A 25,367-nucleotide genomic window follows, 5' to 3' on the forward strand; every position below is an offset into this window, starting at 1 on the left:
TTTACGGATGAATCGCAGTTTCAACTGTACCGGGCAGATGGCAAACAGCGTGTATGGTGTTTTGCGGGCGAGCACTTTGCTTATGTCAATGTTGACCATGCCCCATGGTGGTGGTGGGGTTATAGTATGGGCAGGCATAAGCTATGGACAACAAACACAATTGTATTTTATCGATGGCAATTTGAATGCGCAAAGATACCGTGAAGAGATTGTCCCATTGTCGTGCCATTCAGCAGCCGCCATCACCTCGTGTTTCAGAGTGATAAATGTCGCAAGGATCTGTACACAATTCCTGGAAGCTGAAAATGTCCCAGTTCTTCCATGGCCTGCATACTCACCAGACGTGTCACCCATTGAGCATGTTTGTGATGCTCTGGATCGACGTATACGACAATATGTTCCAGTTCCCACCAATATCCAGCAACTTCGCACATCCATTGAAGACTGGGACAACATTCCACAGGCCACAATCAACAGCCTGATCAACTCTATGCGAAAGAAATGTTGTTCTACATAATGCAAATGGTGGTCACACCAGATACTGGCGTTTTTTTTGGGGGGGGGGGGGTGATATCTGTGACCAACGGATGTATATCTGTATTCCCAGTCATGTGAAATCCATACATTAGGGCTTAATGAATTAATTTCAATTGATTGATTTCCTTATATGAACTGTAACTCAGTCAAATCTTTGAAATTGTTGCGTATGTTGCGTCTTTATATGTAGTTTGTAGCCCAAACAATTCGGACGCTACAATACAGACAGAAGTTGGTCCATCGGCAGTACCGACTTCAGACGAGTCCCGTGAAGCAAATTGGAGAACTTTGTGAGAGTCTCAGCTTTCCATAGTGGGGTCAAATTTGTTTCTAGCTCAAACCGTTCAGACTCTACATTTTAGACTTCCTGGTCTGACAAACAACGCTGTAGTTCTGCCACCTTCCACTGCAGACGCGGAAGGCCGACGTCGGCAGAAGTGGTGGATTGAGATGCAGCCCATGCAAAAAAATCTCCATCTTAAACAGACTGACAGAAAAGTATTTTGATTCCTAAAATCTTTTATGATCTCAAAACTATTATGCACGTAAACAGAAATGACCCTCGCCCCACGATTATTAGCATTCAAATTCCTTGTCCATGGGTTGAATTGACTCTGTACACAACATTCCAAAGCGACATATCAGTAGCAATCCATTTCTAAGGGTTAAAGACTAATATAAACCCTCTCCCTCACTGAATTCTACAACAAGTCTTTGTCATGCTATAAGTATCTCAATTCCACTACCTTCCTACTCCCACAAAGCTTAGCTACGACACACCGTATTTTCTCCACCTGAGGCATTCCCTCCCATTTCATCCCAAACTGAGCCAGTGAGGTTTCACAATTTGTCTCAACGTCAGCAGCCAATTGGGGAGGTGGATTGCTTTTAGGTTCGTTGTTGCCCCACCTGCTGTCACGTTCCTGACCTGTTTTCTGTTAGTTTTGTATGTGTTAGTTGGTCAGGACGTGAGTTTGGGTGGGCAGTCTATGTTTTCTGTTTCTATGTTGGTTTAAGGGTGACCTGATATGGCTCTCAATTAGAGGCAGGTGGTTTTCATTTCCTCTGATTGAGAGTCATATTAAGGTAGGTGTTTTCACACTGTTTGTTGTGGGTGGTTGTCTCCTGTGTCTGTGTAAGTGTATGTTACGCCACACGGGACTGTTTTCGGTTTTGTTTGTTCGTTCGTTTTATGTAGTCAGTTTTCCTGTTATTGCGTTCTTCACGTTATATGTAAGTTCGTGTCCAGGTCTGTTGACTGCGTTTGTTATTTTGTAAATTCTCAAGTGTTTCGTGTTCGTCGTGTTTTCTGTTTTGTTTAATAAATATTATGTCGAACTACAACGCTGCAGTTTGGTCAAATCACTACTCCTCCTTTTCAGATGAAGAGGAGGAGGAACGCCGTTACAGAACCACCCACCGATCCAGAACCAAGCAGCGTGAGTTCGAGCAGTGGACATGGGAGGACGTGTTAAATGGAAAAGGTTGCTACACATGGGAGGAGATCCGAGCTGGAGGAGATCGCCTTCCATGGGAACAGCTGGAGGCGATTAGGAGAGCGGAGGCAACGGGAGAGAGAGACCGGATTTATGAAGGTACGCGGCTAGCACGGAAGCCCGTGAAGAAACCCCAAAAATTTCTTGGGGGGGGGGGGGCTAAGAGGTAGTGGGCCAAGGGCAGGTAGGAGACCTGCGCCCACTTCCCAGGCTAACCGTGGAGAGCGGGAGTACGGGCAGACGCCGTGTTACGCAGTAGAGCGCACGGTGTCTCCTGTACGTGTGCATAGCCCGGTGCGGGTTATTCCACCTCCCCGCACTGGTAGGGCTAGATTGGGCATTGAGCCAGGTGCCATGATGCCGGCTCAACGCGTCTGGTCTCCAGTGCGTCTCCTCGGGCCGGCATACATGGCACCAGCCTTACGCATGGTGTCCCCGGTTCGCCTACATAGCCCGGTGCGGGTTATTCCACCTCCCCGCACTGGTCGGGCTACGGGGAGCATTCAACCAGGTAAGGTTGGGCAGGCTCAATGCTCAAGGGAGCCAGTACGCTTGCACGGTCCGGTATTTCCGGCGCTACCTCCCCGCCCCAGCCCAGTACCACCAGTGCCTACTCCACGCACCAGGCTTCCAGTGCGTTTCCAGAGCCCTGTTCCTCCTCCACGCACTCTCCCTATGGTGCGTGTCTCCAGCCCAGTGCCTCTAGTTCCGGCACCACGCACTAAGCCTCCTGTGCGTCTCCAGAGCCCTGTACGCACTGTTCCTTCTCCCCGTACTCGTCCTGATGTGCGTGCACTCAGCCCGGTGCCACCAGTGCCGGTACCACGCACCAGGCCTATAGTGCGCTTCGAGAGGTCAGTGTGCCCTGTCCCTGCTCCCCGCACTAGGCTTGAAGTGCGTGTCTCCAGTCCGGTGCCTCCAGTTCCGGCACCACACACCAGGCCTACAGTGCGTCTCAGCCGGCCAGAGTCTGCCGTCTGCCCAACGGCGCCTGAACTGTCCGTCTGCCAAGCGCCGCATGAACTGCCCGTCTGTATTGAGCCTTCAAAGCCGCCCGTCTGCCATGAGCCTGCAAAGCCGCCCGTCTGCCATGAGCCTACAGAGCCTTCCGCCAGACTGGAGCCGCTAGAGCCTTCCGCCAGACAGGAGCCGCTAGAGCCTTCCGCCAGACAGGAGCAGCCAAAGCCTTCCGCCAGACAGGATCAGTCTGAGCCATCCGTCTCCGCAGCGCCATCTGAGCCATCCGTCTCCTCAGCGCCGTCTGAGCCATCCGTCTCCCCAGCGCCGTCTGAGCCATCCGTCTCCTCAGCGCCGTCTGAGCCATCCGTCTCCCCAGCGCCGTCTGAGCCATCCGTCTCCCCAGCGCCGTCTGAGCCATCCGTCTGTCCCGAGCCATTAGAGCCGCCCGTCTGTCCCGAGCCGTCAGAGCCGTTAGTCAGTCAGGATCTGCCAGAGCCGCCAACCAGACAGGATCTGCCAGAGCCGCCAACCAGACAGGATCTGCCAGAGCCGCCAACCAGACAGGATCTGCCAGAGCCGCCAACCAGACAGGATCTGCCAGAGCCGCCAACCAGACAGGATCTGCCAGAGCCGCCAACCAGACAGGATCTGCCAGAGCCGTCAGCCAGCCATGAGCGTCCAGAGCCGTCAGCCAGCCATGAGCGTCCAGAGCCGTCAGCCAGCCATGAGCGTCCAGAGCCGTCAGCCAGCCATGAGCGTCCAGAGCCGTCAGCCAGCCATGAGCGTCCAGAGCCGTCAGCCAGCCATGAGCGTCCAGAGCCGTCAGCCAGCCATGAGCGTCCAGAGCCGTCAGCCAGCCACGAGCGTCCAGAGCCGTCAGCCAGCCACGAGCGTCCAGAGCCGTCAGCCAGCCACGAGCGTCCAGAGCCGTCAGCCAGCCACGAGCGTCCAGAGCCGTCAGCGAGCCATGAGCGTCCAGAGCCGTCAGCCAGTCATGAGCTGCCCCTCAGCCCAGAGCGGCCATTTATCCAGAACTGCCCCTCAGTCCAGAGCTGTCTCTCTGTCCGGAGCTGCCCTTCAGTCCGGAGTTGCCCCTCTATCCTGAGCTACCTCTCTATCCTGACCTACCTCTCTGTCCTGTGCTATATCTCTGTCCTGAGCTACCTTATCCCGGTGCTGCCCCTTGTCCCGGTGCTGCCCCTTATATTAAGGTTACCATTAAAAGTAAGTGGGTGTAAAATGAGGTTGGTCATTCTAAGGGGGAGACGTAAGCTGGGATTGACTATGGTGGGGTGGCGACCTCGCCCAGAGCCTGAGCCACCACCGTGGTCAGACGCCCACCCAGACCCTCCCCTAGACTTTGTGCTGGTGCGCCCGGAGTTCGCACCTTGAGGGGGGGGTTATGTCACGTTCCTGACCTGTTTTCTGTTAGTTTTGTATGTGTTAGTTGGTCAGGACGTGAGTTTGGGTGGGCAGTCTATGTTTTCTGTTTCTATGTTGGTTTAAGGGTGACCTGATATGGCTCTCAATTAGAGGCAGGTGGTTTTCATTTCCTCTGATTGAGAGTCATATTAAGGTAGGTGTTTTCACACTGTTTGTTGTGGGTGGTTGTCTCCTGTGTCTGTGTAAGTGTATGTTACGCCACACGGGACTGTTTTCGGTTTTGTTTGTTCGTTCGTTTTATGTAGTCAGTTTTCCTATTATTGCGTTCTTCACGTTATATGTAAGTTCGTGTCCAGGTCTGTTGACTGCGTTTGTTATTTTGTAAATTCTCAAGTGTTTCGTGTTCGTCGTGTTTTCTGTTTTGTTTAATAAATATTATGTCGAACTACAACGCTGCAGTTTGGTCAAATCACTACTCCTCCTTTTCGGATGAAGAGGAGGAGGAACGCCGTTACACCTGCTTTGTTTTTGTTGTCAGTGACTTTGTTAGTTCCCCTTTCTATTCAGCAACATTTTTGTTTTTATTGATGGGGAACGTAACAAAATAATCAAATTGTATTTGTCAAATGCGCCGAATACAACAGGTCGTAAACCTTACCGTGAAATGCTTACTTACAAGCCCTTAACCAACAGTGCATTTCAAGAAATAGAGTTAAGAAAATATTTACTAAATAAAGTAAAAATAAATAACAATAACAAGGCTATATATAGGGGGCCGGTACCAAGTAAATGTACGGGGATACAGGTTAGTCAAGGTAATTTGTTCATGTAGGTAGGTGTACAGTGACTATTCATAGATGAAAAACAGTGAGTAGCAGCAGTGTAAAAACAAAGGGGGGTGGGGGTCAGCAGTTGCCATCCCAGGCAGTGATGCAACCGGTCAGGATGCTCTCCATGGTGCAGCTGTAGAACCTTTTGAGGATCTGTGGACCCATGCCAAATCTTTTCAGTCTCCTGAGGGGGAAAAGGTGTTGTTGTGCCCTCTTCACAACTGGCTTGGTGTGTTTGGAACATGATAGTTTGTTGGTGATGTGGACACCAAGGAACTTGAAGCTCTCAACCCGCTTCACTTCAGCCCTGTCGATGTAAATGGGGGGCCTGTTCGGCCCTCCTTTTCCTGTAGTCCACGGTCATTTCCTTTGTCTTGCTCACATTGAGGGAGAGGTTGTTGGCCTGGCACCACACTGACAGGTCTTTGACCTCCTCCCTATAGGCTGTCTCATCCTTGTCGGTGATCAAGCCTACCACTATTGTGTCATCAGCAAACTTAATTATGGGGTTGGAGTCGTGCTTGGCCACCCAGTCGGGAGTGAACAGGGGTGCGTGCTTAGTCCCCTCCGGTACGTCCTGAGAGGAACCGGTGTTGAGGATAAGCGTGGCAGACGTGTTGTTGCCTACCCTTACCATCTGGGGGCGGCCCGTCAGGAAGACCAGGATCCAGTTGCAGAGGGAGGTGTTTAGTCCCAGGGTCCTTAGCTTAGTGATGAGCTTTGTGGGCACTCTGGGGTTGAACGCTGAACTGTAGTCCATGAACAGCATTCTTACATAGGTGTTCTTTATGTCCATGTGGGAAAGGGCAGTATGGAGTGCTATTGAGATTGAGTCACCTGTGGATCTTTTGGGGCGGTATGCAAATTGGAGTGGATCTAGGGTTTCCGGGATGATGGTGTTGATGTGAGCCATGACCAGCCTTTCAAAGCAGTTCATGGCTACAAGTGTGTGCTACGGAGTGGAAGTCATTTAGGCAGGTTACCTTCGCATTCTTGGGCACAGGGACTATGGTGGTCTGCTTGAAACATGTGGGTATTACAGACTCGGTCAGGAGGGATTGAAAATGTCAGTGAAGACACTTGCCAGTTGGTCCGCGCATGCTTTGATAATACGCCCTGGTAATCCGTCTGGCCCAGCGGCCTTGTGAATGTTGACCTGTTTAAAGGTCTTGCTCATATCGGCTACAGAGAGCGTGATCACACAGTTGTCCGGGAATAGCTGGTGCTCTCATACATAAAAGGCTTTTAGCTCATCTGGTAGGCTCGTGTCACTTGGAAGCGTGTGGCTGGGTTTCCCTTTGTAGTCCAAATTAGTTTGCAAGCCCTGCCACATCTGACAAACATCAGAGCCGGTGTAGTAGGATTCAATCTTAGTCCTGCGTTGACACTCTGCCTGTTTGATGGTTTGTCTGAGGGCATAGCGGGATTTCTTATAAGTGTCCGGATTAGTGTCCCGATCCTTGAAAGCGGCAGCTCTAGTCTTTAGCTCGGTGCGGCTATTACCTGTAATCCATGGCTTCTGATTGGAATATGTACGTACGGTCACTGTGGGGACGACGCCCTCAATGGACTTATTGATGAAGCCGGTGACTGAGGTGGTATACTCCTCAATACCATTGGATGAATCACGGGCAACATTCCAATCTGTGCTAGCAAAACAGTCCTGTAGCTTAGCATCTGCTTCATCTGACCACTCTTATTGAGCGATTCACTGGTAGTTCCTGCTTTAGTTTTTGGTTGTATACAGGAATCAGGAGGATAGAATTATTCCAAATGGAGGGTGAGGGAGAGCTTTGTATCCCGACCTTCTCCCTCAGTATCTCCGTATTTTCTTCACGCGAATGACGGGATGTGGACATGTTCTCCGGAAAGCAGTATATCTTCTTATGGCTGCAGTCCCGTTAACGGGATCGATATGACAACAGCCAGTCGAAGTGCAGGGCGCCAAATAAAAAAAAAGGCAAAGGCTGGGCACTTCAATCCGGCCCGCGAGACATAATAATAATATTTAGTGGTATCCCATTGGTAGTTAGTCTTGTCCCATCGCTGAGAGGCGAAGGTCGAGAACAGTGGCATCCTCCAAAACACGACCCAGCCAAGCCGAACTGCTTCTTGACAAAATGCCAGCTTAACCCGGAAGCCAGCCGCACCAATGTGTCGGAGGAGACACCGTACACCTGGCGACCGTGTCAGCGTGCATGCACCCGGCCCGCTACAGGAGTGGCTAGAGCGCGATGGGACAAGAAAATCTCGGCCTGCCAAACCCTCTCCTAACCCGGATGACGCTGGGCCAATTGTGCGCCGCTTCATGGGTCTCCCAGTCACAGCCAGCTGTGACACAGCCTGGTATCGAACACGGGTCTATAGTGACACTTCAAGCACTGCAATGCCATAGACCGCTGTGCCACTCGGGAGGCCCCCGCAAATTGATTTTAACAAACAATTGGTCCCCCAAAAAATGCGTCCCTCCGTTGAATTTCAAACTCCCAATGTGGCCCTCGAGCCAAAAAGTTTGCACACCCCCGATTTAGACATTCGTCAGTACACTTGCAGAAAATAAAACTTTATATCAAACTCCATTATATACATAATGTACAGAGCTATCAATATCTATACCACAATGAAGTTGTGAGCATACTAGGCATTCTATAACATCAGTCTTACTGAAAATTAATGTTGTGTTGGCTTTGTTCCAGACCGGGTCCGGAATGTTCTTCAGCTAGTGAACCTCGTGTTGGGCAATGTCAGCTGGTCTGGCAGAATTTAATGCGCTCATGACCTTGGATTCAGACTATACACTTTTGCTCTTGCCAGCCCTGTGCAGTCTTTACCTCTTCCAAGTCAGATGATGTTGAGCTTGTTCCCGTCTGAAAGCTTTCATCCAATGGGTCTACAGCACAGGTGTCAAACTCATTCCACGGAGGGCCGAGTGTCTGCGGGTTTTTGCTCCTCCCATGTACTTGAATGATGAATTAAGGTCACTAGTCAGGAACTCCCCTCACCTGCTTGTCTAGGTCTTAATTGAAAGGGGGGGGGGGGGGGGGGGCAGCAGACACTAGGCCCTCCATAGAATGAGTTTGACACCCCTGGTCTACAGGATCTGTATTACTAAAGCTGGTGTCATGTTCATCAGCAGTAGCAAGATTAGTCTGTAGGGCATACACTAGTCAGTGGTTAGCCAACATTTTACTATTTTGTCACCAATACACACTCACAAGGTACTATATCCACCCATCGCCCTCGTGTCAATAGAACATGCCGACTAACCTTCACACACAATACTGACACCAGTCAGTCAGTCACCCACACCCTTACTAATAACTGCTTTTCTCCAATTTAGAACACGCTTTGCTTAAACAATCAATGAACCCTCCATAATACAGAAGTTGTAGCCTACTTATAAACTCACCAACTATGACAACAAAACACGGACCATGTTTATGCCCAGCTCCAGTGTATTTATATTTATTCATGGAGTCATGGTAAGATTTAGCAAACACTAGTTCCTGGTGCTGCGCTTGATGTTGATGTCGCTACAGATGTTGATAGGCTTGTCACGTTAGCCTCTGGGTAGTTAGTTAGCTAACGGTTAGATATAGTCCGGTAGGCTGTAGCTAACGTAACCTAAGGTAGCTAAAGTTAGCTCGCAAAGTTACAAATTACGTCGCCAGATAACAGCTGGCTAATTACATTGATTTGCTTTGGAATGTCTAGCCAGCATATTATGAAAACTAGGTAGCTAGATTTTGGTTTAGATAAACAAATGTAGTTTGTCAGCTAGTTACCTCTGCTCGACTTCTTAGTAAGGTAATCGATGAAATGTTACCCTAGCAGCCTGTGCATGCTTGTAGCTTGCACATCCAGGTACTAAGCACCACACCATGACTTAACTTTAGCTGTTGTCGACACAAAAATATAAATAAATAGTTCTTCACAAGCCGATGTTCCATGAATGAGTGGCTGGTCCAGTGAGTAACGTTCGCTACCTCAAACGGATCCACCTTGACAGGGGCGGTACCACATCCAGAAATCGCTATGAATTCTGAGTAACACTTTACAATAAGGTTCCATTTGTAAATTGTTTATTAAGGGGTTATAATTACGGTTATTTAATAATTTGGAAATTGCATTATAATCCATTAATAATTGGTTATATCGCATTGGTAAAAATAGTGCAATAACTGGTCAGTGTTTGCCAAATATTGAGCCAATATTTACTTAGTTATTATCCATTTATAAATGCACCAATAATATGGCTTGATCTTGAGATGAAGCCTTAATTCCTGGAATAAATAAATGTACCAATGCATCATCAGCGTTTCAGATGGGGCAAGACACCAGTGGAGGCTGCTGAGGGGAGGATGGCTCATAATATAGCTAATGAAATGGCATCAAACCATGTGTTTGATACCATTCCACCTATTCTGCTCTAGCCTATACCACGAGTGCGTCCTCCCCAAGTAAGGTGCCACCAACCTCCTGTGCAAGACACATTATGGGAGTTAACCATTGGTCTGAAAACCAACTATTTCTGTTCCTGGGACACAGCAACAATGCATTACACAAAAATGAGAAAATATATATATTTTTTAACTGTGCAACCATTTGAAAATAAGGTTGCATGATGATACATAAGGGTAAAATATTATACGCATTTGTAAGTGCATTTATAAATGGTTAATAGCTGTAGGTAAATAGTGACTAACTATTTGACAAGCACTGACTGGCTAGCGCACAATTTTTTTACCAATTTGTTATAACCCATTTAGTGGTTTATAAAGCATCTACAAATGATTAAATAACCATTAACGTAATTACAAACCCTTTATAAGCCCTTTACAAATGGAACCTTATTGTAAAGTGTTACCGAATTCTGGATATTGTGGTTTGCCTACAATCAGAAAACACAGATGGCCCTTTTCTACCGGTGAGATGCAGAAACGCTTGTATTTGTGTGTAGTGATTTTTATGACATATATGTTAACATATTTATGAACATATACAGTGAACGAGCAGCGGTGAAATTACCCTTTAAGAGAAGAAATAGCAAAATAGCATTCTATCAGTCTCTGGCTGGGACAGTGAATCAGAAAGCAACCGAGTCAGTTGGTAAGGATGTTGGATCTTAATTTGACCCCTTTCGTCGCTGGAGGAAAATATTTAGAATCGCCGCCTGAATGCAGATGAAAGCGGTGTTTGTAGGCTGTAGAATAATATATACTGAACAAAAATATAAACGCAACATGCAACAATGTCAACGATTTTACTGAGTTAGTTCATATAAGGAAATCCGTCAACTGAAATAAATTAATTAGGCCCTAATCTATGGATTTCACATGACTGGGCAGGCGCGCAGACACGGGTGGGCCTGGAAGGGCATAGGCCTACCAACTGCGGAGCCAGGGCCAGCCAATCAGAATGAGTTTTTCCCCACAAAAGAGCTTTATTACAGACGTTTCATTAGCTGTCCGGGTGGCTGGTCTCAGACAATCCCACGTGACAGTCCCACGTGGTCTGCGGTTGTGAGGCCGGTTAGACGTACTGCCAAATTCCCAAAATTACATTGGCGGCGGCTTATGGTAGGGAAATTAACATTCAATTATCTGGCAACAGTTCTGGTGAACATTCCTGCCGTCAGCATGCCAATTGCACACTCCCTCAAAACTTGAGACATCTGTGGCATTTGTTGGGTGACAAATCTGCACATTTTAGAATTACCTTTTATTGTCCCCAGCACAAGGTTCATCTGTGTAATGATGATGCTGTTTATCTTGCCAAAGGAGAAATGCTCACTAATGTAACCGATGTGAAATGGCTAGCTAGGTAGCGGTAGTGCGCGCTAGCAGCCTTTCAGTCGGTGACGTCACTTGCTCTGAGACTTGAAGTAGTGGTTCCCCTTGCTCTGCAAGGGCCGCGGCTTTTGTGGAGCGATGGGTAACGACGCTTCGTGGGTGACCGTTGTTGATGTGTGCAGAAGGTCCCTGGTTTGCGCCCGGGTCGGGGCGAGGGGACGCCATAAAGTTATACTGTTACACTAACAGCCATGTAAACAAATGTGTGCCCAAAATCTGAGAGAAATGAGAGATGTTTTTTGTGCGTATGGAGATTCCTGGGATCTTTTTTTACATGTTGCGTTTATATATTTTTTTAAGTATAATGTGTCAGTTCAAGTAGCCCATGTAGGCTACAGAGCGTCTCGTGTGTATTCTTATGTGAATAATAACACATTTACATTTTTGTAGGGGGTAGATGTATTTTTCGCTAGGGAAAATCTGTTTCTTTACATCAATTGTTTTATTATATGTTCAAGGCAAGCGTTAGGCTGAATACATTTGTGGTAGTTTCAGTGTCTGTATGGTCCTCAGGTTACAATCTAAGTAACAGTGTAGATGTTCAGTACTCTACACACTTCTGCAAATTATACATCGCCTAACTATAAAACATGGGCGAGCGTACACACTGGAGGAAAGTTTATCATTCTACAGTAGACCTACAAACATCCTATTATCGGTTTTCACACCTTTCATGATGTGACAATGGATAGGCTAACGGGTAGCCTACAAAATGTAGACTATTGGAATATAATCAAAAAGCAAGGGCCCTATTGCAACCATCGAGTATCGCCAGTTGATATCTCGTTAAACCATCAATATGCGCTAAATTCACCCACACAGCTGATCTCAATTGCAACCATTAATGGCCACATCATTACCACTCCCTAAAAGATGATGTCGGTGTTACCTTAGTCAGAGATCTGTATATAATGACGAAATGCTCATGTCTCCACAAGCATAGGTCTGCATATTAAGCCCATAGAAACGCATTGAGCTTATTCTGGACAGATTTTGGCGAGAATGAGCCGTCTTGCTTCACCTCTTACTCCCACCTCTTACTCCCTGCTTGCAACAAAAGTCTTTCAAGATATGTTCGCCCTCTGGTTGGTATTGTCATCGGAACAATTCCTTGTTTACAACGGTAAATCTACTGTGGCACTTTATATGAATGGAAACTAATGTTGGTGTAGCCTACTGTCATTTTATTTGGTTACTATTTATGCTATACAAAAGTGTCTTGTATGGTCATTTCTTTTCAAGATCGGGGGTAAAATATCCTTGGACTGTCCATATTTGAAATGTGTAACTAAAAGAAGTCATTCGGGGGATTGAGTTATTTGTGCCAGAAGGGCTTGGGCCGGAATTGAACCCATACCTACACAGTAGGCCTACATGTGTGCCCTGAAGGGAGCGTCCGAACCGCTAGACCACCCCAGGCCACAATTAAACTAAATGTTGACAGTTCATGTGTAAACTTAGGATACACTTTGCACTTGTATATCGTAGCCTAGTGGAGACTAATATCTATCTTGTTATTAAGCTATATAAAACGATGATTGGTATGTATGGCTCCCTTTCAGATGATACATTTTTGGGAGTTAAATGTTTCAGTAATAGGACCTAGGCCTAGCGTTTGAGCAAGTTAGAGATAATGTATTATTTTGATAGCAGGCCTGATCCCAATGACTCGACTGCCCCTACATGGAGATAAAGAGAACTGCACATTTTCAAGGAATCCCAAGGCTCATTTGAATTTCCTGATGCCGCAGGAAAATTCTCCTTGACAAAAGAGTGATCAAGTTAAGATCTGACATCTGTAGCCTAAAGTGTCGAATTCGTCTTGGCAGGAATTTGATTGGCAAGTCGTAGACATGTCAAAATGCACTCTATTTTCAGGTTTCTGGAGGTGTCGGAAACGTTTGCTCTTTGAAAGCAGATGACTTGCTCACTTTTCTCATTTTTCTCTTTGCTCACTGGCCCATGGTGTTATCGACAGTGACATGCTTGGAGGTCCTTGGCCTCAGCTGTACCTTAGCTGTAAGGCGAGGGCTAATAGACATGGCCTGTATGCTTGGACAAAGTCAGACAAAAAAGAAACATCAGCACAACACTTCTCATGACCTGTTTCTGTCCAAATGAAGAGATTCGATACCTGCCTCAATTTGTAACAAGCATTTGATGTCATTTGTGTTTTCTGACCATCCTAACTGAAATGTAGTTTAACTCCCATTTTACCATGATACCAAAAACATTACTAGAAAGACAGTAAATCATGACACACATAATGCACTATTTGCCAAATTCCGACTATAGGAGAGAAACTAAAGTACAGATCTCACCAGGAGGAAGTTCTCTGCATCCACTTGATTTTCATTTGACGGCCCGTTGCGATCCATAAAATAATTTAGAGAACAGAAAAATCAGCAATCCCTTGAAAGGTTGGACCATAAAACATACAGTGGGGCAAAAAAGTATTTAGTCAGCCACCAATTGTGCAAGTTCTCCCACTTAAAAAGATGAGAGAGGCCTGTAATTTTCATCATAGGTACACTTCAACTATGACAGACAAAATGAGAAAATAAAATCCAGAAAATCACATTGTAGGATTTTTAATGAATTTATTTGCAAATTATGGTGGAAAATAAGTATTTGGTCAATAACAAAAGTTTATCTCAATACTTTGTTATATACCCTTTGTTGGCAATGACAGAGGTCAAACGTTTTCTGTAAGTCTTCACAAGGTTTTCACACACTGTTGCTGGTATTTTGGCCCATTCCTCCATACAGATCACCTCTAGAGCAGTGATGTTTTGGGGCTGTTGCTGGGCAACACGGACTTTCAACTCCCTCCAAAGATTTTCTATGGGGTTGAGATCTGGAGACTGGCTAGGCCACTCCAGGACCTTGAAATGCTTCTTACGAAGCCACTCCTTCGTTGCCCGGGCGGTGTGTTTGGGATCATTGTCATGCTGAAAGACCCAGCCACGTTTCATCTTCAATGCCCTTGCTGAGGGAAGGAGGTTTTCACTCAAAATCTCACGATACATGGCCCCATTCATTCTGTCCTTTACACGGATCAGTCGTCCTGGTCCCTTTGCAGAAAAACAGTTTCCACCCCCATGCTTCACAGTAGGTATGGTGTTCTTTGGATACAACTCAGCATTCTTTGTCCTCCAAACACAACGAGTTGCGTTTTTACCAAAAAGTTCTATTTTGGTTTCATCTGATCATATGGCATTCTCCCAATCTTCTTCTGGATCATCCAAATGCTCTCTAGCAAACTTCAGACGGGCCTGGACATGTACTGGCTTAAGCAGGGGGACACGTCTGGCACTGCAGGATTTGAGTCCCTGGCAGCGTAGTGTGTTACTGATGGTAGGCTTTGTTACTTTGGTCCCAGCTCTCTGCAGGTCATTCACTAGGTCCCCCCGTGTGGTTCTGGGATTTTTGCTCACCGTTCTTGTGATCATTTTGACCCCACGGGGTGAGATCTTGCGTGGAGCCCCAGATCGAGGGAGATTATCAGTGGTCTTGTATGTCTTCCATTTCCTAATAATTGCTCCCACAGTTGATTTCTTCAAACCAAGCTGCTTACCTATTGCAGATTCAGTCTTCCCAGCCTGGTGCAGGTCTACAATTTTGTTTCTTGTGTCCTTTGACAGCTCTTTGGTCTTGGCCATAGTGGAGTTTGGAGTGTGACTGTTTGAGGTTGTGGACTGGTGTCTTTTATACTGATAACAAGTTCAAACAGGTGCCATTAATACAGGTAACGAGTGGAGGACAGAGGAGCCTCTTAAAGAAGAAGTTACAGGTCTGTGAGAGCCAGAAATCTTGCTTGTTTGTAGGTGACCAAATACTTATTTTCCACCATAATTTGCAAATAAATTCATTAAAAATCCTACAATGTGATTTTCTGGAGAGAAAAAAAATCTCATTTTGTCTGTCATAGTTGAAGTGTACCTATGATGACAATTACAGGCCTCTCTCATCTTTTTAAGTGGGAGAACTTGCACAATTGGTGGCTGACTAAATAGTTTTTTGCCCCACTGTACTAGCAAGAATCACAACAGTAACAAATCAGCACCTGGAGAATTACCCAGACCAGAAAGCTTCCCTTTTTCAAACATCTTTCCCTTTATCTAGGAATGATCAAGCAATTTAGTTCCATCCTCCCAAACAATTGGTCAGCATTCCACCACTACAAATACAAGAAGGTGTGACCTAAGGAAAAGGTGTGGCCTCTACACCTGCTAGTTTGGCATCAAAGGATATGTAGTTATAACACCAATCGAGGTGTCTGTTTGTTGTGTCTAGAGCTTTGCACATACAGTGCAAATTCCTCGACATCAATCCATTACTGAAATGTCAACAACTGAAAGGTCAAAGGTCTAGCAAATGTTTGACATTTGAACGCTGCCTTTACAGGTAATGGTGATTAGTCACCAGAAGTCCATACATTACACAACCCGCCAATGAAAGAGTAATATGGAAGTGACATTTCTGTGTGCAGCATTCTCAAAGTATCAAAGCTACCAGTACTCTGTTTTCTAATCCGCCCACCTTTCCCTTTCTCCCACCCTCAAAACACCATCCCTCCACAGTCAGACACAGAGTTCTGGGACAAGATGCAGGCAGAGTGGGAGGAGCTAGCACGACGGAACTGGTTAACGGAGAACGAGCAGGCCCAGACCCCCTCCAGTGTGTTGCCTCACGAGAAGGTTACTATTTTCACCTTTGACCTCTGCTTTCATAGTACTCTGTCTATACACCCTGTTTAGATGCCAATTATTTGTTTCCTTCGCATGTGGACATGTTCTACTTAATGAAGGGGAAATATAGCCTATGAACTTGATGATATACAGATGTGCTGTATATACAGTATGAACTGATTTTACCCAGTGCTTCCATAATGTTAGAGACAGGTCGAAAAATTTACTGGGGGGGCTAGTCCAACTCAAGGTGTCATAAAAAGAATGCATGACCCTCCACTTGTATTGTAAAATAAATTGAACACCCTCGACCCTCATAGAATTAACTCAAAATAATGTTTACGACCACAAATAACAACTGTTTTGACCCTGTGTTTATAAACACAGGGACAAGATGGCGCCGGAGAACAAGGCTGACGTTTTACGTATTCCTAACCAATTGTGTTTTTTTGTTTGTTTCTTTGCGTTGTTTGTAACTTATTTTTATACTTATTTTGTACATAATGTTGCTGCTACCATCTCTTATGACCGAAAATATCATCTGGACATCAGAACTGTGATTACTCACCACGGACTGGCAAAATCATGTTTTTCCTTTAACAAGTCTTGTCGCCCAATGTGAATGATATACCGCTTTCCCGGGAACAGGCCCAGATCCCCGTAATTTGCGTGAAGAGAAGGCGGAGAAAAAGGGGCCATAGGGCGGGCTGCCTTCTAAGAATTTGTAGGCGATCGAATAAACCCCACATCCTTCCATTCTGCTAGCAAACATGCAATCTTTGGAAAATCAAATCTATGACCTACGTGGAAGATTAAACTACCAATGGGATATTCAAAACTGTAGTATCTTATGCTTCACGGAGTCGTGGCTGAACGACGACATTATCAACATACAGCTGGCTGGTTATACGCTGTATCGGCAGGCCAAAACAGCAGCATCTGGTAAGACAAGGGGCGGTGGACTATGTATATCAAAACAGCTGGTGTATGATATCAGAACAGCGGGTATACGATATCTAAGGAAGTCTCGAGGTTTTGCTCGCCTGAGGTAGAGTATTTCATGATAAGCTGTAGACCACACTGTCTACCTAGAGAGTTTTCATCTGTATTTTTCGCAGCTGTCTACATACCACCACAGACTGATGCTGGCACTAAGACCGCACTGAATGAGCTGTATTTCGCCATAAGCAAACAAGAAAACGCTCTCCCAGAGGCGGCGCTCCTAGTAGCCGGTGACTTTAATGGAGGGAAACTTAAATCCGTCTAACCAAATCTCTATCAGCATCTTAAATGTGCAACCAGAGGGGAAAAACTCTGAACCACCTTTTCTCCACACACAGAGACGCATACAAAGCTCTCCCTCCATTTGGAAAATCTGACCATAATTCTATCCTCCTGATTCCTGCTTACAAGCAAAAATTTAAGCAGGAAGCATCAGTGACTCGATCAATAAAAAAGAGGTCAGATGAAGCAGATGCTAAGCTACAGGACTGTTTTGCTAGCACAGACTGGAATATATTCCGGAATTCCTCCGATGGCATTGAGAAGTACACATCAGTCATTGGCTTCATCAATAAGTGCATTGATGACGTCGTGCCCACAGTGACCGTACGTACATACCCCAACCAGAAGCCATGGATTACAGGCAACATCCGCACTGAGCTAAAGGGTAGAGCTTCCGCTTTCATGGAGCGGGACTCTAACCCGGAAGCTTATAAGAAATCCCGCTAAGAACCATCAAACAGGCAAAGCGTCAATACAGGACTAAGATCGAATCGTACAACACCGGCTCTGACGCCCGTCGGATGTGGCAGGGCTTGCAAACTATTACAGACTACAAAGGGAAGCACAGCCGAGAGCTACCCAGTGACACAAGCAAACTACTTCTATGCTCGCTTCGAGGCAAATAACACTGAAGCATGCATGAGAGCACCAGCTATTCTGGAAGAATGTGTGATCACGCTCTCCGCAGCCGATGTGAGTAAGACCTTTAAACAGGTCAACATTCACAAGGCCGCAGGGCCAGATGGATTACAAGGACTGGTACTGCGAGCATGCGCTGAACAATTGGCAAGTGTCTTCACTGAAATTTTCAACATCTCCCTGTCCCAAGTCTGTAATACCAACATGTGTTAAGCAGACCACCATAGTCCCTGTGCCCAAGAACACTAAGGTAACTTGCCTAAATGACTACCAACCCGTAGCACTCACATCTGTAGCCATGAAGTGCTTTGAAAGGCTGATCATGCCTCACATCAACACCATTATCCCAGAAAACCTAGACCCACTCCAATTTGCATACCGCCCTAACAAATCCACAGATGATGGAATCTTTATTGCACTCCACACTGCCCTTTCCCACCTGGACAAAAGGAACACCTATGTGAGATTGCTATTCATTGACTACAGCTCAGCGTTCAACACCATAGAGCCCTCAAAGCTCATCAATAAGCTAAGGACCCTAGCACGAAACACTTCCCTCTGCAACTGGATCCTGGACTTCCTGATGGGCCGCCCCCAGGTGGTAAGGGTAGGTAACAACACGTCTGCCACGCTGATCCTCAACACGGGCCCCTCAGGGGTGCGTGCTCAGTCCCTTCCTGTACTCCCTGTTCACTCATGACTGCAAGGCCAGGCACAACTCCAACACCATCATTAAGTTTGCTGATGACTCAACAGTGGTAGGCCTGATCACCGACAACGATGAGACAGCCTATAGGGAGGTCAGAGACCTGTCAGTGTGGTGCTAGGACAACAACCTATCCTTGGTGTCCACATCACCAACAAACGAACATGTTCCAAGCACACCTAGACAGTCGTGAAGAGGGAACGACAAAACCTTTTCCCCCTCAGGAGACTGAAAAGATTTGGCATGGGTCCACAGATCCTCAAAAGGTTCTACAGCTGCACCATCGAGAGCATCATGACCGATTGCATCACTGCCTGGTATGGCAACTGCTCGGCCTCCGACCGCAAAGCACTATAAAGGGTAGTGCGTATGACCCAGTACATCACTGGGGCCAAGCTTCCTGCTATCCAGGACCTCTATACCAGGCGGTGTCAAGACTCTAGCCACCTTAGTCATAGACTGTTCTCTCTGCTACCGCACGGAAAGTGGTATCGGAGTGCCAAGTCTAGGTCCAAGAGGCTTCTAAACAGCTTCTACCCCCAAGCCATAAGACTCCTGAACATCTAATCAAATGGCTACCCAGACTATTTGCATTGCCCCCTCCCCCCTTTTACATTGCTGCTACTCTCTGTTATCTTTGCCACTTCAGCATGCTTTTGTGGCACAGTCGATGCCACGCAGGGCTACGGGCTAGGGTAGAAGGTTCGCTGACCACCACAGACGAGCTCACTCTCCCTGCCTGTTTCATTACACTACGATCAGAGCCGGCTGCAGACAATGATAAGCTATGGGGGAATCAGATTTTCGACATTTATAAATTATATAAAATATATCTAACAAATTTTCCACCAACAGGTTTCTTTGCCAATGCTCCACAACCAATAAACAAAGCATACCGACTTCGGACACTTCAATATCATGGTTTGCGTTTTCAACGCCACAATAAATAGACTATGTCAATCTCGACAAACAGAAAATACTTCCCTCCCTGCCTTGTTGGCTTACCCAGTATTCGAAGGATTGGCTTGACAATCTCCGAATGTCATTAAACATTTTGGTGTTTTGTAACAGATTTTTTTCTTTACATTCATAAATTGGCCACTGCACAGTTTGGAATGATGAATTTTATTTGTCAGTTAAAAAAATACATATATACACAAATATTTTGCACAATAACGTCAGGGGCTTGTTTTTTTACATATACAGTTGCATAGATAGACACATTACAGATATAGAAATGAAAAAAATGCTCAACCTCCAGATGAGTATGAGGAGGGAGTTTAAGTACAATTCTTACAAGTTTGTTTGGCTGGTAGCTTATTCTTTAGATGTTTGGGGCTGCTGGTGAACCATGACGTGCAGGCGTAATCAAAGTGACACTGGACTAGCGCACTTGCCAGAGTCTTTAGGGTGTCTATTAGCGAGGTTTCCGTCCAACACTGTCCTGTGTTTCGATGTGTAGCATATGAAAAACTTTATAGCATATTCTTCTTATTGGTTACTTAGGCTACTTTCCTAAAACAATGATTGTCCACCTCATGGTTCAGCTGTCAGAGATTTGAGCACTGAATGTATCAGGGCATTGCATACATGGGCCTATAGGTTTAGGTGTCCACTGTATGATATTTATATTTTTATATTTTTTTTACAACACAAGGGGAGGGTTTTGTGATTTATTTTTTTCATTTTTACGTTGGGAAGGTTGGTACATCATTTTTTTATGACACCTTGAGTTAAATTTGATCTGTCCCTTAATAAACCGTGGTATCAATCCACAACGGACTAGGACAAGATAATTCACGCCCCTAGCCGAATTGGAGTTGATAACAACGCAAAGACTGTCGTTCACTTGCTAGTCGGAACTAGGTAACTCTGAAATTTGATTTGCTAACCTAGGCAGAAGAGTCGAATCCCAAGTTTCCCATTTGGGAGGTACCAGAAACAACCCACGGGAAGCTTTACGGCAAATAATTGACGTTCATTTTAACTCCAATTTCTGACTAGCACGTTAACGCGGCATTAGCTACAGAACTTTGGACAAACGCATGCAGTATTAAGCCAGGGAACAACTTGATTAGCCAATGAGTGGCCAAGCCCTTGTCACCACTACAACTTGTTTATTCTTTAAAAACCAGCCCTGTCGCACTATCGCCAGCTATTGCGCTCATAATAAGAGCTGTGAAAATAGAAAACATATTTCTGACACACCCCCGGACCTATTGTGCTACTGCCAGTGCTTAGATTTACCATTATGTTTGTTAAAATAGAGCACTGGGAGTTTTGCTTAAATATTGTATTCTAGAGGAAAGTTGCTCAGGGTCGCCATTTTTTTTAAATACAGAGTCAGAGCGCTGACATTGCTGATGTTCCCGTTACTGTTATTTTATTCCCCATTGGTGACAGGGCTACTACTTTCACACGGACAACCCCTACAAGGACTGGCCCAACGCATTTGAGGAGGGGTTTCGAAAGTCCAAAGAGGGAGACCTGCCCAACGCTGTCCTGTTACTGGAGGGGGCCATTTTACAGGATCCCCAGGACTCCGAGGTGAACAGGCACAGGGGGCTGATGAGACACAGGCACAGCAATCACACACATTTCCAGCATGACTTTCACACAGGACCATAATATACTGGAACCAACTGCCAATCAGCCTGTTCAGATAACACCATACTCAGAACTTCACAAATCATGTGTACGGTCAACACTCAGAGAGTGCTAAGTGGCCGACGCTGATTGCTAGTGGAGGACTGGGGAATTCTGTTAAATAGAGTGGTTTACTGGCCTCCCGGGTGGCGCAGTGGTCTAGGGCACTGCATCGCAGTGCTAACTGCGCCACCAGAGTCTCTGGGTTCGCGCCCAGGCTCTGTCGCAGCCGGCCGCGACCGGGAGGTCCGTGGGGCGACGTACAATTGGCATAGCGTCGTCCGGGTTAGGGAGGGTTTGGCCGGTAGGGATATCCTTGTCTCATCGCGCTCCAGCGACTCCTGTGGCGGGCCGGGCGCAGTGCGCGCTAACCAAGGGGGCCAGGTACACGGTGTTTCCTCCTACACATTGGTGCGGCTGGCTTCCGGGTTGGAGGCGCGCTGTGTTAAGAAGCAGTGCGGCTTGGTTGGGTTGTGCTTCGGAGGACGCATGGCTTTCAACCTTCGTCTCTCCCGAGCCCGTACGGGAGTTGTAGCGATGAGACAAGATAGTAATTACTAGCGATTGGATACCACGAACATTGGGGAGAAAATGGGATAAAATAAAAAATAAAATAAAAAAAAATAAATAAAAAATAGAGTGGTTTACTGTAGCAAAACTACGCTGTCTTCATCTCCCAATGAGAATTGTCAATTTTCCCAATGGGTTGAGTAATAGCTATTTTCTCAAGTTTTTCTCTCCTGCTCATTTCCTCTCTATTGTAACAGCAGTAATCTCTTTACAGCCTCAGAGAGCCCACATTAATAGAAAACGGTACTCGTGAATACCCTAAAATTATTCCACAGTGTATGGAACTAATATGATCACAAAAGTCCTCCTAGCGTGCTTGGTTGCTTATCTCTCTGCTGCAGAGACCTCTGGATAGTTTGTAGCTAATGTCACCCTGACATCGATACTCACAAATTCAGTATCAATGTCAATTCACAAAATAAACCAGAATGCAGATGAACCTGCATATGTTTCTTCACAGAGACTGAAAGATGCATGTAATCTAGTCTGTTTGGATTGCAGATTCAGCAACTGTCCAAATGCAATCCTTGGATGGTATGGAGATTCAAAATTGGGTTTCAGAACTTATCAGGTACACCTAATGAATTTGGTTGGTTGCCAAGTGTTTCGAGTGAGCCTTTCCAAAAGTAGTATGTGAAATATGCCCGACAACTTGTTCTCATTAATTCATTCTTATTGGCTCTTTAGAACAGGATGCATCATCTTAATAGGACACCCCCAATACCAGAGTGAGGAGGAGGCTCAGCAATCCTAAATTAACTTGGCTGGCAGAACACTACTCTTTCTGTAAGAAGACAAACCTCAAAAGCTATTCACCTTGCAATATTAATTGCATTTGATGTGTCCTAACTTCACCTCAGACAAAAGTTTGTATTGCAGTCTGATTGAGATACAAGATGCTTCCTGGCTGTTCTGTTCTTTACCAACGGCAGAAGCGGCTGTGGGAGTGGTACTTAGAGCATTGACTGCGAGTGAGTCATCCTATGCCTCACAGAGTGCTGAGCTCTGCATCTGGACCACACCGTGTCTCCTTAGAGAGGGTGTTAAGCCCAGGTGATGACCCTGTTGTTCAATGCTCCCTATTGTCTCCCCAGGCTTGGCAAGTGTTGGGGACCACCCAGGCCGAGAATGAGAACGAGCAGGCTGCTATTGTCTCCCTCCAGAGGTAAGGAGGTGTTACTGCGCAGCGTGGACCCACAGGCTTCACCACAAACACGGCAATACACTGCATGCTCTGTAGTTTCGAATATTCCTCAACTGCTTCAGAAATGTACAGCCGTCTGTGGTAAACCGTGGGGTGTTGGGTTGAGCGTGCAGAGATTAACACAGAGACCGGGAGGTTTTAGTCAGCAAACACAACTTTACTAGGCCATAAAATAAACATAACAAAGAAAATCACATAGGTTTGGCTTGGTCCTTCTTCTCAGCTTTGGTTCTGTGTAGGTCTCCCGGTTCTCTGCCGCGGTGTGCCAGTGCTCCTTTTATGTGGCCTCCACGGCTGGTTGGCACTTTCCCCTAATTACCTCCATTTGGAGCTATCCGTGTCGGGGGTCCAGCTCGTGTACTCCCAGCAGAGGGAGCCAACATCGCAGCACGTACCTCCCCTCTATTGCCACCCCCTGGGGTAAACCTCCCGGGATACCACACATCTTAGATGAAAACCATTTTTTATGTTAAAGTTAGATATTGTATCTAAGGTATTCAAAGCCCTGTTTCTAGGCTAATCTACTACTACATTTTATCGACTGGCTCGGTCTACAGCCATGAAGAAAATACATTTTAGTGATTTTTTTTTCCTTCTAATGTACGTGCCACATGGTCCAGTGGATTATATCAGAGAGCCAAAGGTGTCGGGCTCCACAAGTGGAAAGAGGGCCCATTTTATATTACCTTGTCAGAAGGCACGCTCGGTCGGTAGATAGGACAAACAACAGCTTGATCCATCTGTGAGAATGTAAACACTTACAGGGAAATCAAAAGAGACACAGAACAGCAACACAGACAGTACTTTTACGCTCAATGCACATCCACAAATTGCTGATCCAATTAAATGGGCATTTCATAAGATCCTAGGCCAGTGCTTGGATTTCATTCACTGCAGATGAATGCAACCATCTTGTACAAAGGAACACAATTGAAATCAAGTGCATTTGGGTTAATTAATCATTGATGTTAAAACCAATGGTTTAAAACGGTAACGCTTTTATATAATCTCCTCGGAATGACTCGTCTCCTGAAGTCCAGCACTGTTCCGTTATTAATACCACACTGCTTTTACATTGTGTTTTTGCTGACTTTTAATGTAACCCCATTGTTGATGTGTATTCCCGAGAATCCTGGATTAGAGAACTCTGAGGGGAAAAAAAAGAAAAGTTGTAGCAGATGACACGTTATCTTAAAAGATGAACGGCGCTTCTGCACTGTATACCAATCGTAAACTAACTTCATACAACAGTCAGAGACCCATGGCACAGTAGCAAGTCTGACATAAATAATTCGGTGTTCCTGAGATAACAAGGAAGTTGTAGCATTGACTGTCACAAATCTCAGTGGAACATTTGATGAAAGCAAAAATCTGGGTTTGGCTCGTCCCCGAGTGCTCGCTAATCCTTGTTGTTCGTCCAACATAGCCCTTTTAATATCTCATAATATTATAGTTCTGATGCAACAGCAACATTGCGAGCAAGACAAAACTTTTTCTAAAGCGGAGAGTAACAATAACAATTGCAAGCCCCAAAAGTAACACCTGTGAACCAAATGCTTTTGAAGGCAATATGCTAGCCTGGGATACTTGTATGTCGCCCCAAGAGGGGACTGGTCCTTGCCACCTGACCCCAGCCTCCTGATGTTCCTTAGCTGTGGCCTGTCCAAATTAGTGTCCGTCAAACGCTTTGAAGTGCTCACTACCCCCCCTTCGCCCCCTCTCTCTGTATCGCCAGGTGTCTAGAGCTCCACCCCAACAACCTCCAGGCCCTCATGGCCCTGGCAGTGAGCCTGACCAACACGGGCATGAGGCAGGATGCCTGCGAGGCGCTGCTGTGCTGGCTCCGCCACAACTCCAAGTACAAGCACCTGCTGAAGGGCAAGAGACACCTGGCGGGCTCCCCGGGCTCCCAACGTAGGATGTCTCGTGTCTCTACTGTGGGCAGGTATGAGAGGTAGAATATAAGGACTGGATAGCACTAGCAAAGATCCCATAGGTGTAAGTGCATGCTCATTTTGTAGGAGAATGGTATAGGAAGACTACAATATCCATATTTTCTCCAGAAAGAGGAGAGATGCAGGCCATTCAGGATTACACAGTTAACATCGGAGAAGTATGCTCCAGGGCACCTTCATTCAAGAGCACTAAATCTGACATCTATTACTTTTTTTTAAAGCACATTGCTGGCACTCTCTCTCCCTCCTTTACAATCTCTTAGCCTGAGCACTGTGACAATATTAAGGAATGGCTCATTCATGCATATTTTATGCTACGGTGTGCTTTATTCTCCCGCTCAGTTATGTTATTTTTAACAGCTTCGTTTTAGAAACTCAGTTGTTTCAGTGCAATGACTATTACCTCCTGTCGTAAATGAAAGGAAACGTTATTTCAAGGTTTTTCAACCACAGCTGGTGTGGGTGTCATTTCCTTGCCGATTGAGCAAGCGGGCTCTCGCGTGTATTCAATGTGAAAACAACCACAATTCAGGGTGCTCTTTCCTTAACGAGGCATACTTTTAGGTGTCACGTGAAAATAATTATCAGTTAGGAGCCTATATAATGAGTTCTCC

General features: G+C 45.9%; 1 protein-coding gene across 1 annotated transcript in view; it reads left to right on the forward strand.

Moving 5' to 3' along the window:
• LOC120055127 (PEX5-related protein-like) overlaps positions 1 to 25,367 on the forward strand; it is a 182,934-nt gene that overhangs the window by 153,371 nt on the left and 4,196 nt on the right. The window contains exons 7-10 of the mRNA XM_039003055.1: positions 15,642 to 15,758; positions 20,782 to 20,925; positions 22,689 to 22,759; positions 24,534 to 24,743. Coding sequence (XP_038858983.1) covers positions 15,642 to 15,758; positions 20,782 to 20,925; positions 22,689 to 22,759; positions 24,534 to 24,743 — 542 coding nt within the window. The remainder of the gene's footprint in view (positions 1 to 15,641; positions 15,759 to 20,781; positions 20,926 to 22,688; positions 22,760 to 24,533; positions 24,744 to 25,367) is intronic.

Source organism: Salvelinus namaycush, chromosome 10 (genome assembly GCF_016432855.1).
Source record: "Salvelinus namaycush isolate Seneca chromosome 10, SaNama_1.0, whole genome shotgun sequence".
In the NCBI taxonomy this organism is placed as follows: domain Eukaryota; kingdom Metazoa; phylum Chordata; class Actinopteri; order Salmoniformes; family Salmonidae; genus Salvelinus; species Salvelinus namaycush.